Source organism: Pantherophis guttatus, chromosome 4 (assembly GCF_059756535.1).
Source record: "Pantherophis guttatus breed Tessera chromosome 4, ASM5975653v1, whole genome shotgun sequence".
Lineage (NCBI taxonomy): Eukaryota > Metazoa > Chordata > Lepidosauria > Squamata > Colubridae > Pantherophis > Pantherophis guttatus.
In genome coordinates, this window is record NC_142066.1 from 15,877,124 (window position 1) to 15,894,471 (window position 17,348).

The 17,348-nt window shown below is 37.1% G+C and overlaps 1 protein-coding gene across 1 annotated transcript; it reads right to left on the reverse strand.

The window, feature by feature from the left end:
- Positions 1-730: 730 nt before the first annotated feature.
- LOC117658932 (vomeronasal type-2 receptor 26-like) lies at positions 731-12,698 on the reverse strand. Its single transcript, XM_060692476.2, has 6 exons — positions 12,556-12,698; positions 10,954-11,245; positions 9,091-9,840; positions 2,765-2,992; positions 2,491-2,617; positions 731-1,632 (listed from the first exon to the last, which is right to left on the reverse strand). Exons 1-6 carry the CDS (start codon positions 12,696-12,698, stop codon positions 731-733), a joined length of 2,442 nt encoding a protein of 813 aa, XP_060548459.2.
- Between the last annotated feature and the right edge of the window lie 4,650 nt (positions 12,699-17,348).

Consider the following 17,348-nt stretch of genomic DNA (forward strand, 5'->3'; position numbering starts at 1 on the left):
GAATGAATGAAATAGCCTTATTAAATACTTTGTTCTTTACATACAGTAGTTTATACACTGCTCAAACAACTAAAGGGAACACAAAACTACTGTATGTAACGAACAAAGTATTTAATAAGGCTATTTCATTCATTCAGATCTTAGATGTCTTCTGCTTGTGTTCCCTTTATATATGTTTTCGTAGATTTTCACGGGTAGAGGTATGCAAGTTTTGGTGTATTAGGGTCTTTTCCCGTGTAAGATTGAGAGTATCTTGGCAACGTTTTGACGAGGTCTCACTTGTCATCTTCAGGCTGGTGTCTTCGGCTTCGTGCTTGTGTGAGGAAAGCGTGATCGGAGCTTCCATCTCTCTATAAATACTGATGGGGAGGTGTGGGGTGCTGGCTTTGTTGCTGTGAGTGGGTTGGTTGCCTGTGTTGTTACATCTTGATTGGTTGATGGACTTAATGTCTGCAGATTGCCTCATAAAATGAGTGTATGAGTATATGAGTACATGTATATGAGTCATATACCCCTATTTCTCTTATCTCATGCCAATAGTCACTTTATTCCTGATTGCTGTACTCCTATATTTGAAATGACTCATATACATAGAGTATTGCCACATTAAATTGATACATTAAATTGATAAATTAATACATAGAGTATTATTATATTATCTCATAGTAGTGACAGATGTGGACATTACAGAATATTTTAGGAGGCAAAATAGACAATTAAACAATAGCATTTACTTGACTCCTTTGATCAAGTGCTCCTTTTTATTCAGATCAGGTCTCAACAAAATAATATAGCATTTTGGGACAAAGACACAACCTAATAGAGCCCCACTGGAAGCCAAGATGGCAAAAATCTCTACAGCTACCATATATTTTCCTTTGCTGCTCACGTAGGCAGGAACAAAAGATAACCAGACACTGCAAAAGACCAGCATACTGAAAGTGATGGACTTGGTTTCCTGGAAAGTGTCTGGCAATTTCCTAGCTAGGAAAGCTACAACAAAGCTAACGATAGCCAAAAGACCCATGAAGCTCAAGATACAATAAAGCATCACAACAGACCCTTCATTGCATTCTAGAATGATTTCATTGTTTAGAGAGTTTGTGTCAGTGTTTGGAAATGGAGGAGAGATGGATAACCAGATCACACAAAGGAGGGTTTGAATAAGGGAGCAGAAGAGCACAATGAAAAGAGCTAATTGTTTTCCAAGCCATTTCCTCATTTGTGATCCTGGCTTGGTGGCTAGGAAAGCTAGAACCACAATAATAGTTTTAGCCAACAGGCAAGAAACCGCCACTGAGAAGATGATTCCAAAAGCTGTTTGTCGAAGGAGGCATGTCAGTTTTGTGGGTTGTCCAATGAAAAGCAGAGAACAAAGGAAGCAGAGGAGGAGGGAGATGAGGAGGGTGTAGGAGAGGCTGCGGTTGTTGGCCTTGACAATGGTAGTATTGTGGTACTTCCGGAAGATTCCAAGTACAGAAATTGTGCTGAAGGAAAGCACAAAAGCCACAGTGCTTAGCCCAATGCCCAGATTTTCTTCATAAGATAGGTAACTTACGTATTTGGGAATGCATGAATCATGGCCTTTATTTGAATAATGATCAGGCGGACACAGAAGACAATCATCCATGTCTGGAAAAGCAAATGGAAATATTAAATCAAAATATCCTTGACATATATGTATATTCTACCATATAAACAATTGAGGGTATGTTTATTACATTTTCAACAAGATTTGCACAATCAGTTAAAGTTTGTTTTTAAATCACAAACAAAATGGGGGAAACTGGAAAACAATATGTCTTACTGCCTTCTGCTTTACAGAATACTAATTTACCATATTTGTTCTTATTTTGTCAAGGTCTTTCTAAGATAGTGAATTAAAACTATAGGAGTAAATAGTAAATAAATAGTAATAAGTACCAGAAGTTCTCATCCTCCAATGAGTAAAATTACTAATATAATTATTATATTCCTGAACAATAGAGTAGAAAGTATGATTTTCTATATGCAAACCTTCATTTCCAGGACTGACACTCACTTGGAAAGTTCATTACAAATGGTTATTTATTAGGAAAGGTAAAGGTTCCCCTCGCACATATGTGTTAGTCATTCCCGAATTTAGGTGGTGGTGCTCATCTCTGTTTCAAAGCTGAAGAGCCAGTGCTGTCCGAAGACGTCTCTGTGGTCATGTGGCCGGCATGACTAAATGCCAAAGGCACACGAAATGCTGTTACCTTCCCACCAAAGGTGGTCCCTATTTTTCTACTTGCATTTTTTACGTGCTTTCAAACTGCTAGGTTGGCAGAAGCTGGGACAAGTAACGGGAGCACTAGGGATTTGAATCACTGAACTGCCAACCTTTCGATCGACAAGCTCAGTGTCTTAGCCACTGAGCCACCACTTCCCTTACATTTATTATTATTTATTAGTACAGCATATGAAAATAGAGAAACAACCCTGACCCCATTCACTCACATGGTTTCTCACCTGTCTGGTTTGAGATCTTCCCTTCTGAACATAGAATACAATCATAGCAGCAAAAGTGTTTGTTCTCTTTCTTGGTCTTTCTATAGCCTGAATGGCATTTATCATTGCACAAGGAAAAGGGCTGGGCCTGTCCATGAATGGAAAAGGTATAAAATAAGAAGAGGTCACAATCAGAAATTTCAATATATGAAGAAGATTCCAAGATTTGGAACACTGAAGCTTTTTCAATTCTGAGTAAGAAAATAAAAAGCTATTGAAATGACATGGATTCTACCTGTCCAAACTGGGTTGGCCAGACAATGTTCTTTTCAGAAATAGACAACAGTTGGTCTAAGGATGCCTGTGGGTCTATCCTTCCAATTTTGACTCTAAGGAAAGTCTGGTTTGAGAATGTGATCCAGTTGATGATGTCAAACTTTCCTATTAATTCACCACTTTTATCAAAAGAAATAATTGATCCGCTGCTGTCATTAAATGACACACATCTAAGAAAGTGATGGATCTAAATGGAAGAAGAACAAGAAAAAGACTTGAAAAATACCATAATGTATTTCAATGTAGTGTAATTTATATTTATCATTTTGGATATGTTACATACGTTTACAGCTAAGGATGGAGAGGAGACTTGATGTCACATCCTATGGCAATTTCTATAATTACACAAAGGGAAAAAAGACCAAACAAGCAAACAAACAAACAAACAAAAAAAGGAAATGTAAAGCAGAAGAGAAGAAAAAACATACAAACTCTGGCTGTTAGCTAACTTCAAGTTAAAAGAAATCAAAGAAATGAAAAAGTGGAGTTTCATGGATTGTCCAGTTTATTGAAAAATGTCGTGCAGTTTTAAATCTTTAAAATTATATTGAAGGCATCCTGTCATGTATTTAATTGGTTTGATGGCATTATCATCTTATTTCTTGGGAAAGTTGTCATTGACTAGGCAATCTTTTGGATGTCTTAACACATTTATCTGATCTTCTTTGGAGAATCATAACCTAAATAGGAAAATTGGGAGAAAACTTCCAAAAGAAGGATTGTCAGGAAAACTAGTTGGATGGGAACATGAAATCACCAGGAATACAGGCGATACCAAAGGAGGCTTGATACTGACTTTAAAATCTTCAGCAAAGGCTTCCAGTGGCACCGCAGGCACTGACAGATGCTCCTTTTGGACCGTCAGCCCCGCGATTTTGTTAAAACTGCCAAGACAGTGCAAATCAGCTGTCTGGCGGCTTGGAAACTTTCCCCTCGGGAGAAGAAAGGAAGGCGAGCAGCTGGACTAAGGTAGAGCTCCCCAAAAGCCCTAGGAGCAATTCTGGGGCTTGGAGGGTGAGAGCTCCCTGGTAGTCTGGCTGAGCTCCGAATCCGAGGCTTTTCTGCTTCAAACAGAACAAAATGCCGCGACCACCCCTGCAATCAACATTCAGATTCAAAATAAGCTTAAAGCAGGCAGAACCAAAACTGGAGTCCTAGCAACTGCAAGCACTGAATTTTAACTCTGAGCCTATACTTCTTCCTTCTAAGACTTTTAAAACGAAAGCAAAAATGGTGCCTGAACTGTAACAGGGTGTGAAAGTGAAAGTTATAGTGAAAGTGATAGTTAACATCGTTAGCGCTTCTAAGGCTTCTAAGGCTGTTTAAGATTATTGGATTCTACACCAAAGAAAGAAAGATTTAAAATGGAAATACAGTTTGGACTTTAAATAAACTATAATACTTACAAAAGATTTAAAAACATTTGGACTTACTGATTTGGTTGCTGTAGGAAGTATAAATTGAAAGCTAAAAATGGCTTCTAAGCAAATAAAATCTGGTTTTAAAAGTGCTGGATTGCCAGCACAACCATCAAAATTACAATCTTAGTCTACTTCAAACCCACAAATATTGACTTTGGAGGTTCTACAGGAATCTCTGCAGGACGCTTTGAAGCAACAAACTTCTTTTTTAGAGGGGAAAATTAAGGGAGTGTCTGAAGAAATGGCTAAAATTAAAGAATTGATTCCAAAGGAGGGCCAAGATCATAGTCAACCTCAGAATAATAGGCCAATATCGCTTTTAAATATCGATTATAAGATTTTTGCTAAAATATTAGCAAATAGGTTAACGGTAATTATGCAACAAATGATTCATAATGACCAATCTGGATTTATAAGTGGGAGACAAATGAAAGGTAATGTAAGACAAATTGTAAATTTATTGGAATATCTGGAAAGGAACAACCAAGTCACTGCAGCGCTTATCTTTTTGGATGCGGAGAAGACATTTGATTGATTGAATTGGCAATTTTTATTGAAAATAATAGAAAAGATGCAGTTTGGAGAATACTTTACACAATCTATTAGAGCAATATATCAGAGACAAACAGCGCAAATAATAATTAATGGTGGTTTAACAGAAACTTTTAAAATTGAAAAAGGAACAAGACAGGGATGCCCTTTATCACCGTTATTCTTTATTTTAACTTTGGAACCTTTACTGAATAAAATACGAGGGTCAAATAAAATAAAGGGAATTAAAATTAGACATCATGATTATAGATTAAGAGCATTTGCAGATGACTTGGTTGTTACCTTAACTCAACCAGTATAATCAGCTATAGGTTTAATGGATATAATTAGCCAATATGGACAAATGTCTGGATTTAAAATAAATAAACAAAAAACAAAGATAATAACTAAAAACATGATGGCAAAACAAAAAGAAGAACTAGAAAGACTAACAGGATTTGAAATAGTAAAAAAGGTTAAATATCTAGGGGTATATATCACAGCCTCAAATGTAAAATTATATAAAAATAAATATGAAATGTTATGGCAAAGAATACAGAAAGAAATGGAGAATTGGGGAAAACTACAATTATCTCTGTTGGGAAGAAGAGCAGCAATAAAAATGAATGTTCTACCTAGGTTTCTATTTTTGTTCCAAATGATACCAATACTCAAGAAAGATGAAAATTTGAGGGAGTGGCAGAAGGGTATTAATAATTTTGTTTGGGCAGGGAAAAGACCGAGAATAAAGTTAAAAATAATGCAAGATATATGTGAAAGAGGAGGTCTTAAAATGCCTAATTTAAGATTATACTATGAAGCAGCTGTCCTAACAATAATTAGTGATTGGATTATCTCTACAGAAGAAAGAATATTGAACATTGAAGGATATGATTTGTTATATGGCTGGCATGCTTATTTATTATATGATAAAAAGTGGATAAGACCTTTAAAAGCCATATATTAAGGAATGCCTTGTTACGAGTTTGGAAAAAGTATCAATATAAGTTAAATTATAAGATACCTATATAGGCAATACCCAGACATGCGATAGAGAATATAAGTGTAGAACAAAAGCAAGAGGTGATTACTTATAAAGAGCTTCTTAAAATGGAAGGGGGGGGGTTGCAGTTAAAATCTTTAAACACATTAAAAGAAGAAAGAATAATTCAAACTTGGTTTCAGTATGGTCAGTTGAAAGCTAGATGGAAAGAAGATCAGAGAATTGGTATCATGCAGAACGAGAAAAATTTGGTAAAACAAATTAGAGACCAAGGTCAAATGCATATAAAAAGATTATACAATGTATTGATAGAAATAGATTCAGAAACGGAATTAGTTAAGGATTGTATGATAAAATGGGCACAAAATATTCAGGAACCAATAATGATGGAAACTTGGGAAAAAATATGGGTTAGAAATGTAAAATTTACGCAAGCACAAAATTTAAGAGAAAATTTTTATAAAATGTTCTATAGATGGCATTTAGATCCTAAAAAGTTGGCTTGTATGTATCCGAATTTACAATCTAAGTGTTGGAGATGTGATTGTGATGATGCCACTTATTATCATATATGGTGGACTTGTAAAAAAGTTAAAGCATTTTGGATTAAAATATGGTGGATTATCCAAAATATTCTTAAAAAGAAGATAAAGTTTACTCCACAATTGTTTTTGTTGGGTATAATCACAGACTGTATGGTTATAGAGACTAAATTGATTTTAAATTTAATAACTGCAGCTAGACTTTTGGTGGCGCAATATTAGAAGAAGGAAGATTTGCCTACTATTGAAGAATGGACATTAAAAGTAGCGAATTTGGCAGAAATGGCGAAGATTTTGGCATATTTGAAAGATCACTCACAAGAAAGATATATATTGGAATGGAGAAGATGGATTGATTATATTCAAAACAAATATCGGACTAAGAAGTATCAAATAGCTTATGAATGAATAGAAAAATTAAGAGTATTTATGCTTAGTTAGTAAAAGGGGAGTTAAAGTGTGAAGGGGGGATAGGAATCCTTAGGTTTTTTTTTTTTTTTGAAAAGTTTTACAAAGAAAATTCCTCCCCCTCCCATCCTCTTACAAGTCCATCATATATGATAATAAGTTGCATCATCACATTCACATCTCCAACATTTAGCTTGCAAATTCGGGTACATACATGATAATTTTTTAGGATCTAAATGCCATCTATAAAACATTTTATAAAAATTCTCTCTCAGGTTTTGTGTTTGCATAAACTTAACATTTCTAACCCAAATCTTTTCCCATGTTTCTATCATCACTGGTTCCTGAAAGTTTTGTGCCCATTTTATCATACAATCATACAATCCTTAACCAATTCCGTTTCTGAATCTATTTCCAGTAAAGCGTTATACAACCTTTTAATATGCATCTGAAGGTTATGATTTGTTATATGGATGGCATGCTTATTTGTTACATGAAAAAAAAGTGGATAAAGGGTTGAGGGTTTGGAAAAAGTATCAATATAAGCTAAACTACAAGATACCTATATGGGCAAATCCCAGACATGCAATAGAAAATATAAGTATAGAACAAAAACAGGAGGTGATTACTTATAAAGAACTTCTTTTTATGGAAAGGGGTAAATTGCAATTGAAATCTTTAAATGTTTTGAAAGAAGAAGGGATAATCTATACTTGGTTTCAGTATGGTCAGCTTCAAGCTAGTTGGAGGGAAGATCAAAAAATTGGTGTCATGCAAAATGAGGAAAACCTGGTAAAACAGATTAGAGATCAAAGTCAAGTCAAGAATCCTTAGTTTATTACCTTAGTTTAGCATATGATTGTTAATTGTTATACCCTGTATTTTGTTCTGGGAAGTTCAGGGGGGTGGGGGGGGTAAGGGAGGGAGGGAGGGATGGGAAAATACTTGTAAATATTTTTTTCTTTCTGTAAAACGTTTTAATAAAAAAAAGCAAAAAAAGAATTAAAAAAAAAGAAAGAAAATCTTCCCATAACCAAGCACAACCAAGCTGGGTTGCAAATATAATGTTATCATGACTATCCTAAGGTAGAACTATCCTGCAGTTTATTCCATATTACAGATTACAGATTAACAGAGTTGGAAGGGACCTTGTAGGTCCTCTGGTCCAACTCCCCCCCCCACCCAAGCAGGAGACCCTACAAATGGCAGTTCAATCTCTTCTTAAAAGTCTCAAGTGATGAAGCTCTCACAACGTCTGAAGGCAACTGGTTCCACTGGTTGATTGTTCTCACTGTCAGAAAATTTCTCCTTAATTTCCAGGTTAAATCTCCCCTTGTTCAGTTTCCATTCATTATTCCTTGCCTGGCCTCCAGGTACTTTGGAATATAGCTTGACCCCCCCCCCCCAGTATTGGAAGATTGGAAGACTGCTATCATGTCTCCCCTGGTCCTTCTCTTCACTAGACTAGCCATGCCCAGTTTCTGTAACCGTTCTTCATATGTTTTAGCCTCCAGTCCCCTCACCATCCTGGTTGCTCTCCTCTGCATTTTTTCTACAGTTTCAACATCTTTATTATAGTGTGGTGATGCTGGATGCAGTACTCTAGGTATGGTCTTACTAAGGCTTTATAGAGTGGTATTACAGTACCACTCTATATTACATATCTCACAGTACCAGCCAAATTGGCTTGACTTTTGATCTACGACTAACTAGATTTATTTTTATTTATTTATAAAGTATTTCACATTATTGGTCTGCCCATTTCCCTCAAAGAGAGAGTCTTTGGGTAAAGAGTTGATTCCAATTCTTCCTATCATTGGTATCTAAGACTTTCCTTTATGCAGTAATGTCAGCACTGATTTGCATATGTATGTTTATTTTTCGTTCTGTTTTAGTTGATCAGAACAAAATTTGGGAAGTAAGTACGATAGCAAATATTCACAGAATAATAAACCACTAGTGAAAAATATAGAAAGCAGGCTCACAGTTTCCTGTTCTTCTAGAGCTCATGACTGTATAAGGAGATATCCTTAATTAGCCAAAATATATTTGAATAATTAATTCACAACAAGATGATAGCATATATTTTTTTCCCTTTTATTTTGCTTTATCAAATTTATATAACTACCCATCTCAACAGAAATGACTGTGGATGGTATATAAAACAGTCTCAGATAGCTTTTTTCAACATGTAGCCTTCTGCTTATAGATTCACAGACAGAGTAAGTATTCTTTAGGGCAAGAGGTTGTGGGACACCAATGGTTTTGGCAGTACCTTCCATATTCGTTGATTAAGGCTCTGTCTCCATCTGTCCGTCTTTGATCTTTGGTTGTACATTGAGGACTTCATCGCATGCAAAGCATGTGCAATGGCATAGACAGCATTGTAGACACTGTAGCTGTGAGCAGTCATCTGCATTTCAAACACAGTCATAGGGAGGGTCTCTAGCTGCTCCTTCCCAGTGCAGATGTCCACATCTGTCATTTCACTGGTAAAACTGGGGAAGAAGCAATTAAATGCTTGTTGCCAGATTTCTCTCAAAGAGTCATCATTTTTCACCAATGATGGGTTCCTCTCTTCAAGAAATTGGTAGAATCCAGAAACATCATTTGAATTCATTGCCAAAGATATCGAACCATGAAGAAAATTTAGGTCCCAGCTTCTTTGTATGGGAACAGAGGTGAAATCCACGTCAGCTGTCGTAATCCAGACTTTGAAATACTGGGGGCTTTCTAAAGCAGCTTCTGCCACTTTCAGGAGACTCCTTACATTAAACAGAATCTGAAATTCACCCTGAATAATAACTGTATTAGCCGTGGAGGTCAAGAGAATTTGGACAGTTTCCCCAGCTGCTTCTACCACTTCATCAAAATTATCAAGGAATCCCGCAGCCAATTTTGATACAAAATCAAAACAAATGCCACCTTTGGAAAACATGGGAAGCACATTCCTTAGCAATGTGTCTGTCACGCTGCCAGTATCAAGATACAACACCCCAATCCAGGTCCATCCAAAATGCAGTAAAAGATGGAGGATCCCCTTGTACTGGTGAATTGCATTTGGGAACATCCAATAGAAGAAAGGAGAATGTGTTTGAGTTTTCATCTCAGGAGCAGAGCTATAAGCAAGCTAAATAAAGGGAAGAGGAAGGGAAATAGTGTAGGTTTTTTCCTTGAAAGATTCATGGCCAATTTTTTTGTTTCTGCAGTAAAATTATCCAGTTTCCAGAACTACTTTAGCTAGTGTGTCCAAATAAACATTTCTGAGGGTTCCTGATTAAAAAAAAAAATTGCTATGAACCTGCCTTCCATTGAGGACCTGCATGAGTCAAAAAGAGGGCTGTGGAAATATCTACAGACCCCTCGTATCATGGACATAAACTGTTTTAACTGCTACCCTCAAAACAATGCTATAGGCCAGAACAACTAGACACAAGAACAGTTTTTTCTCGAATGCCATCAGTCTGCTAAACAAATAATTCCCTCAACCCTGTCAAACTATTTACTAAGTCTGCACTATTATTAATCTTTTCCTCATTCCCACCACCAATCTCCTTCCACTTATGACTGTAACTTTGTTGCTTGTATCCTTACAATTGATATTGATATTGTTTCCTGATTGTTTATTTGTACCCTATGACTATCATTATCGTTGTACCTTATGATTCTTGATGAACGTATCTTTTCTTTTATGTACACTGAGACCATATGCACCAAGACAAATTCGTTGTGTGTCCAATCACAGTTGGCCAATAAAAAAATTCTATTCTATTCTATTCTATTCTATTCTATTCTATTCTATTCTATTCTATTCTATTCTATTCTATTCTATTTATTGGTTCGATTTATATGCCACCCTTCTCCGGAGACTCAGGGCGGCTTACAATGCATTAAGCAGTAGCCTTCATACTTTTGTATATACCTGTTTAGTAGGGCTTTTGGCCCCTCCTAAGTGGTGTTCTTTTTTATACAAAGTCAGTTTATTGCCCCCACAATCCGGATCCTCACTTTACCTACCTCGGAAGGATGGAAGGCTGAGTCAACCTTGAGTCTTATTCTATTCTATTCTATTCTATTCTATTCTATTCTATTCTATTCTATTCTATTCTATTCCATTCCATTCCATTCCATTCCATTCCATTCCATTTTATTCTATAATAAAATCAATGCAACCAACTTCAATTTCCGAGAGGATCTGTTTTTTTCTTTTAAAAACCTTTCCAGTTTCATAAAAATCACTTACCTGTGCAATTTTGTAGTTGTTCAGGATGGTAACCATGTCCAGGAATTCATTACAACTCGGTCCCCCAATGACAGATACCAAAGTGTTCTGGATGTCACATTTGTAGTTAGGAATAAATCTGCCTGATGTAGAGATTAATTCCATTGTGGCTGCAGAAGTATGTCTTGGACTAAAATAAGTGTTGTAGATGCTGAAGCCTAGGGTGACATTAGTTAAGATCTGGGGATTTTCATTAATCTCCTTCACAGCAAACACCAAAGCTAAGACATGTTGGTAAGCCTGAGTCAGTAATCTGCAATGAAATAGAACACTAATAAATCCACCTTGCTTCTGAATTTTAGCTATTGTTTTCAGTGTTTTGGCTAATGTGTTTCTGAAGAATCATACATGGTTGGACAGCTGAGAAGAGATGCTTGTTACTTTCTATTTATAGAAAAAATACCAGCTGCCTTAGTTCAAGGTTCATTGTCTTGAAGTCAGACCTAGCACCGTCTAATAATTAGCCAGAAGGACTTAGCATCTTATTTAATTCAGAGGTGCTATAAGAAATTGTCAGAAGGTGGTATTGTGCATTCCCCTAAAACAATAACCAATATATTTAGAATAGAATAGTCTTTATTGGTCAAGTATGATTGGTCAAGAGTGCTTGGACATACAAGGCATTTAGAATACAATAGACTAACAAAGTTAGAAGGGATCTTGGAGATCTTCTAGTCCAACCCCTTGCTTAGGCAGGAAACCCTGCACCACTTCGGACAATTGGTTTTCCAATATCTTCTTAAAAACTTCCAGTGTTGGAGCATTCACAACTTCTGGAGGCAAGCTGTTCCACAGATTTATTGTTCTAACTGTCAGGAAATTTCTCCTTAGTTCTAAGTTGCTTCTCTCCTTGATTAGTTTCCACCCATTGCTTCTTGTTCTACTGTCAGGTGCTTTGGAGAATAGCTTGACTCCCTCTTCTTTGTGGCAACCCATGAGATATTGGAACACTGCTATCATGTCTCCCCTAGTTCTTCTTTTCATTAAACTAGACATACCCAGTTCCTGAAACCATTCTTCATATGTTTTAACCTTCAGTCCCCTAATCATCTTTGTTGCTCTTCTCTGCACTCTTTCTAGAGTCTCAACATCTTTTTCACATCGTGGTGACCAAAACTGGATGCAGTATTCCAAGTATGGCCTTACCAAAGCATTATAAAGTGGTATTAACACTTCATGTGATTTTGATCCTATCCCTCTGTTTATGCAGCCTAGAACTGTCTTGGCTTTTTTGGCAGCTGCAGCACACTGCTGGCTCATATCTAAATGGTTGTCCACTAGGACTCCAATCTCCCTCTCACAGTTACTACTATTGAGCAAGGTATCACATATACTGTACCTGTGCATTTATCACGATGTACATACAAACAACAAAGTAATATAGACATAAGATACCAATAGGAGAAGGTAGTAGGAAAGATGAGAAGGATAATAGTAATAAAGCCCTACTACATGGGTCCTTCGACATAGGACTGTGCTGTAGGAACAGCAGAGTGATGGCACAAGGAAAAAAACCCATGAAAATAAAGTCAGGATAGAGTCGGAATAGTTTCATTTCCTTACATGAAATCAGTCATGTCCTGAGAGGGATGTCTTGTGAATTTGGCCTCTTCAGCAGCAAGGAAAAACTGAGAAATTGCACCACCAATAATGAGTTCTCCTGGTTGATAATACTTATGAAGAATAATGCTTGGCTCATTGTTCATGCACTTTGCCAAATGAATTTTGCAGACACTCTTAGGGAATAAAACTAAGATCACACCAAGTATTACAATAACGTAGGATTTTGGAAAGCAGTTCCCCATCTCCCATGCAGAGGACATAATAGCCATAAATTTCAGGGTTTACATGTCAAATATAAGGCAAATCATTACAGAGTAATATAGTTAGTCTAACCCTCTTATTTCCACAGCTTGGAAAAATCTTATGCCTCTATAAGTATCTGTTAATTTTCTTTAATAATATTTCCTATAGCTACAAATTATCCAGAGAATTGTGAAACAGAGAGAAATCACAATTAGCTGGATAAGCACAAACAAAATAATTACATATGCTTTTGATTACTAAACTGCTATTTATACATTCTTTAACTTATTTCCACTGAGCATTAAGTGACAGTTGATGATTTAATGACCCCGCAGATTTCTTAGCAAGGTTTTTAAGAAGTGATTTGCCATTGCTTCTTTGGTAGCACTGAGAGAGGGGGAGGGGGGGACTAGCCCAAGCTCAGCCTGTTGGCTTTGTATCTAAGGAACAAGGATGTATCAAGGATGCAGCTGTAGAGGTGGTCAACAGTATTAAATATGTGGGGGGTGCAGATAACTAACAATCTGAACTGGTCTCACCACATGTCATCCTTAGTGGAGCATGCAAACTAGAGTCTGTATTTCCTGCATTGGATGAGGAGAGCACATCTTTCTCCTTCTGTCCTGACCACTTTTTACAGAGGCACAATTGAGAGTATTTTAACAAACTGCATCACTGTTTGGTTTGGTGGCCGCAGTGCCTCAGATAGAAAGTCCATAGAGAGAGTGGTAAGGACAGCAGAGAAGATTATAGGAAGCTCCTTTCCTGTCATTCAGGATACTGCTTATACACGCTATGTGCTTAGAGCCTGAAGCATTGTTAGAGACCCCACATATGCACTTTATAGTTTGTTTCTGTTCCTCCCCTCTGGGAGGAGGTTTTGAAGTATTTCTAGCAGGACTACCAGATTCTGTAACAGGTTTGTTCCATATACCATTCATCTCGTAAACTTGCAAGATTCTCACAATGTACATGTATACATCTGAACTGGACTGAGTTGTTTCTCTGTGTCATATAATATATGTGGGTATATGCATAATTTTGTTTGTATGTATGTATGTATATATTTTGTCATGTCTATGTATTGTATAAGATGGTGACCCTTTGAGAGCTGCATGCAATGAAATTTCATTTTAATGTATGCCAATTAGTGTATATTCAAAGTGACAATAAAGTTATTCTTTATTGTCATATTGATGAGCCGAGGTGGCACAGTGGTTAGAGTACAGTACTGCAGGCTTCATCAGCTGACTGCTAGCTGCAGTTTGGCAGTTCAAATCTCACCCGCTCAAGGTTGACTCAGCCTTCCATCCTTCCAAGGTGGGTAAAATGAGGACCTAGATTGTTGGGGGCAATATGCTGACTTTGTAAACCACTTAGAGAGGGCTGTAAAGCACTGTAAAGCTGTATATAAGTCTAAGTGCTATTGCTATTGCTATTACTATGGCTATTCTAAATTCTAAGTAGGCCTTAATCTCATGTTCACTCTGTTGCTAGTTTGATGACTTAAATGCTATATCATACTGGCTCCACTAGTATGAACTAATAATATGCTACCCTTATTAGGAACAAATATGACTATCCTCTTTGTCCCCACCACCATTCAAACAATATTCATCCCTTCACAATGTCACATTGTCTGAATAGCCCTTCACTGAGAGTGATGATCCTTGGAAAACATTAAGAGCTTCCTCTAGCTTTGAATTATCTTCCTCTCAATGAAGGTCAAAGAGATGGGGAAGTTTTTCGTCCTTCCTCATGATGTCCATGTAAAAAAACAACAAGAAAAGATGGTGGAGTTATCATGTGATTATTTGGTTCTGGTTGAAGAAAAATCAACAGTAATTATTAAATTTATTTTTAAAAGTATTTATTGCATTTATTTTAGAATTATTTTAAATATTAAAATTAGTCTAATCACCTTATCTCAGCTTTTTGTATCATTTGTGCAAAGGTGAAACTTCTTCCACTCTGTAACAAAAAGTACCATTCAGGTTATAGAAGGACTAAGACTGAAGGAAAATTCTTTTGCTGTTATGATTGCACTCCTGGTCCAAATGGGAGAATCTCAAACAAATAGGTAAGAGTAAGAAAGGTTTTCATTGCATTCCCATGTATATGGACATTTTTATTTACACAAGGATTCTCCCAAACTGAGATAAATTGTCCCAATGTAATGGATCCTATTTAGTGGTGAAATCCAGCCGGATATATCCAGCTCATGTGAACCAGTAGCGTGGCGGAAGGATCTGGCCATCCACAGGAATATCATTACATCCCATTTTTTACCCTCTGCTCATGCGCAGAAGGTTCTGTGCATGTGCAGAAGAGGCGTGCACTCCCATTCCTGAACCGGTAGTGAAGGTAAGTGGATTTCACCGCTGATCCTATTGATCCTTTGTTCTCTACTTTCCATCAGTTGACCCCTAAAGTTGACTTGTCTTCTTCAACGGACTGCTTTTGAGATCATCTACTCCAGGGGTGTCAAAGACAAGGCCCACGAGCCGGATCCGGTCCATGATGTGGTTGGACCACATCATGGCAGTTTTTTCATGATTGATAGTAGAGAGGTATCATTAATATTTGTATTGCTGAAGTCATAGCAGCTGGAAGAGTTCTTTGATACTAGTTGTGCTACTTAGAAGTTCTCTACTGACTATATCAGTACATGGTGCATCACTAAAAAAATGCTAAAAAGTACTTCTTTAAATAAGCACCACAAGCTATTAAGCTCACAGAAGCTAGTTAGGGTTTGTCTTAGATAAGAAGTAGAGTTTTACAGGATGAGATGGAGGAGGAGGAGGAGGAGGATGGATATGTAGGTGTAATCTTTAAATCAATGCAAGACAGTGGTGGGATTCAATTTTTTTATTACCGGTTCTGTGGGCGTGGCTTGGTGGGTGTGGCTTGGTGGGTGTGGCAGGGAAAGGATAGTGTAAAATATCCATTCCCTCCCCACTCCAGGGGAAGGTTACTGCAAAATCCCCATTTCCTCCCGATCAGCTGGGATTCGGGAGGCAGAGAATAGATGGGGGTCTATTCAGTCAGTCAGAGGTGGCATTTACTAGTTCTCTGAACTACTCAAAATTTCCACTACTGGTTTTCCAGAACTGGTCAGAACCTGCTGAATACCACCTCTGATGCAAGAGCAAAAGGAGTTTGTTGTCTATCTATCTATGAAAGTATATAAAAATGGTGCTCCAGAATCACTCATGGAAAATAAGGGCATATACAGCCACTGCTGCATGTAAGCAGGTTGAAGCATGTGAAAGTTTACACTGAGAAGAGCTAAGAACTGTGGCCTAATCTATCATGATGATTCTTAATTTTTTCTATAGGAGTGGCGGCCTGAAAACTATTGAGACTCGAATTAAATAAATATTTTTTGTATTGTAGTTAATTAATGAAAGAATAAAATTATTTGAATCTTTTCTAGATTAAAACAATAGGAAATAGAAAGTTATAGAGCTTTTAACATGATTATTATCTAGTATGGGAAAAGTGGTATACTTGGTTGAAAAATAGAAAAAGGAAAAAAGAATAGGGAGTAATTGGAGTTACAGAAACAGGAACATAAATCTCTAACATAAATTAACAATGAATCATAAAGATAGATATATGAGTAAGATCAAACAAGGAAGAGTCAAAACACAAATAAGAACATACATTACTGTTGTTTATTTGACAATATATATTTGACAAAATGTATATTTGAAATCTTTGTTTACATGTTTTGTTCTGTGTGTTTTGTTGTCACTAGTTCTGTTTTGTTTGTACTTTTAAACAAATAAAAATTTATTTAATTAAAAAAAAATAAACTGGTTCTCCTCAAAAAAAAAAAAAAAGAGAAAGTTATAGAGCTGTGATGGAGAACCTTTAGCACTTGTGCCAGAGGTGGCGCGCAGTGCCCTCTCTGTGGGCATGCAAGCTGTGGCCCCAATTCAGCTCCACTGCACATGCACACGCGCCTCTCACTAGCCAGCTGGTCTTTGGGTCTCTGCCGTGCATGTATGGGGGGAGGGGCGCATGCAGGGGATGTGCGTGCATGTGAGTGGGGCTGCACATGCGCACATGCACAGAGGTGGGGAATGTGCAGGGAGGCTGCACATGCATGAACAGGGGCACACGCTGGGGCTGTGTGTGCATGCATGGAGGCTGGGTTACATGCTCAGAGGCTGCGTGCACATTGCATTTTGGGGATTCAGGCATGCATGCGCACATTTGCATGCGCACACATGCGCTTTGGCCACTCAATCCAGAAACGGTTAGCCATCAGTTATAGAGGAAATATGCAAGGGAAGAGACCACTTGGAGTAATCTGTAGTACTTTTTTTTTTTTAACAAAACATAAAGTGTGCTTGACCTGGCAAATTGAGATCAATTTATATTTTTGAAAATTGTGATGCTCTTTTAACCAAAACATCCTTTGTGAACCAGCATATAGCTTAGGCTGGTGTTTGTTTACTGAGTTACCATTGAGTTTAATGGAATTTGACTTCATGCACAACATTCTTTACGCTGAATGGGGATAGGACAAAGATAGCAGCTTT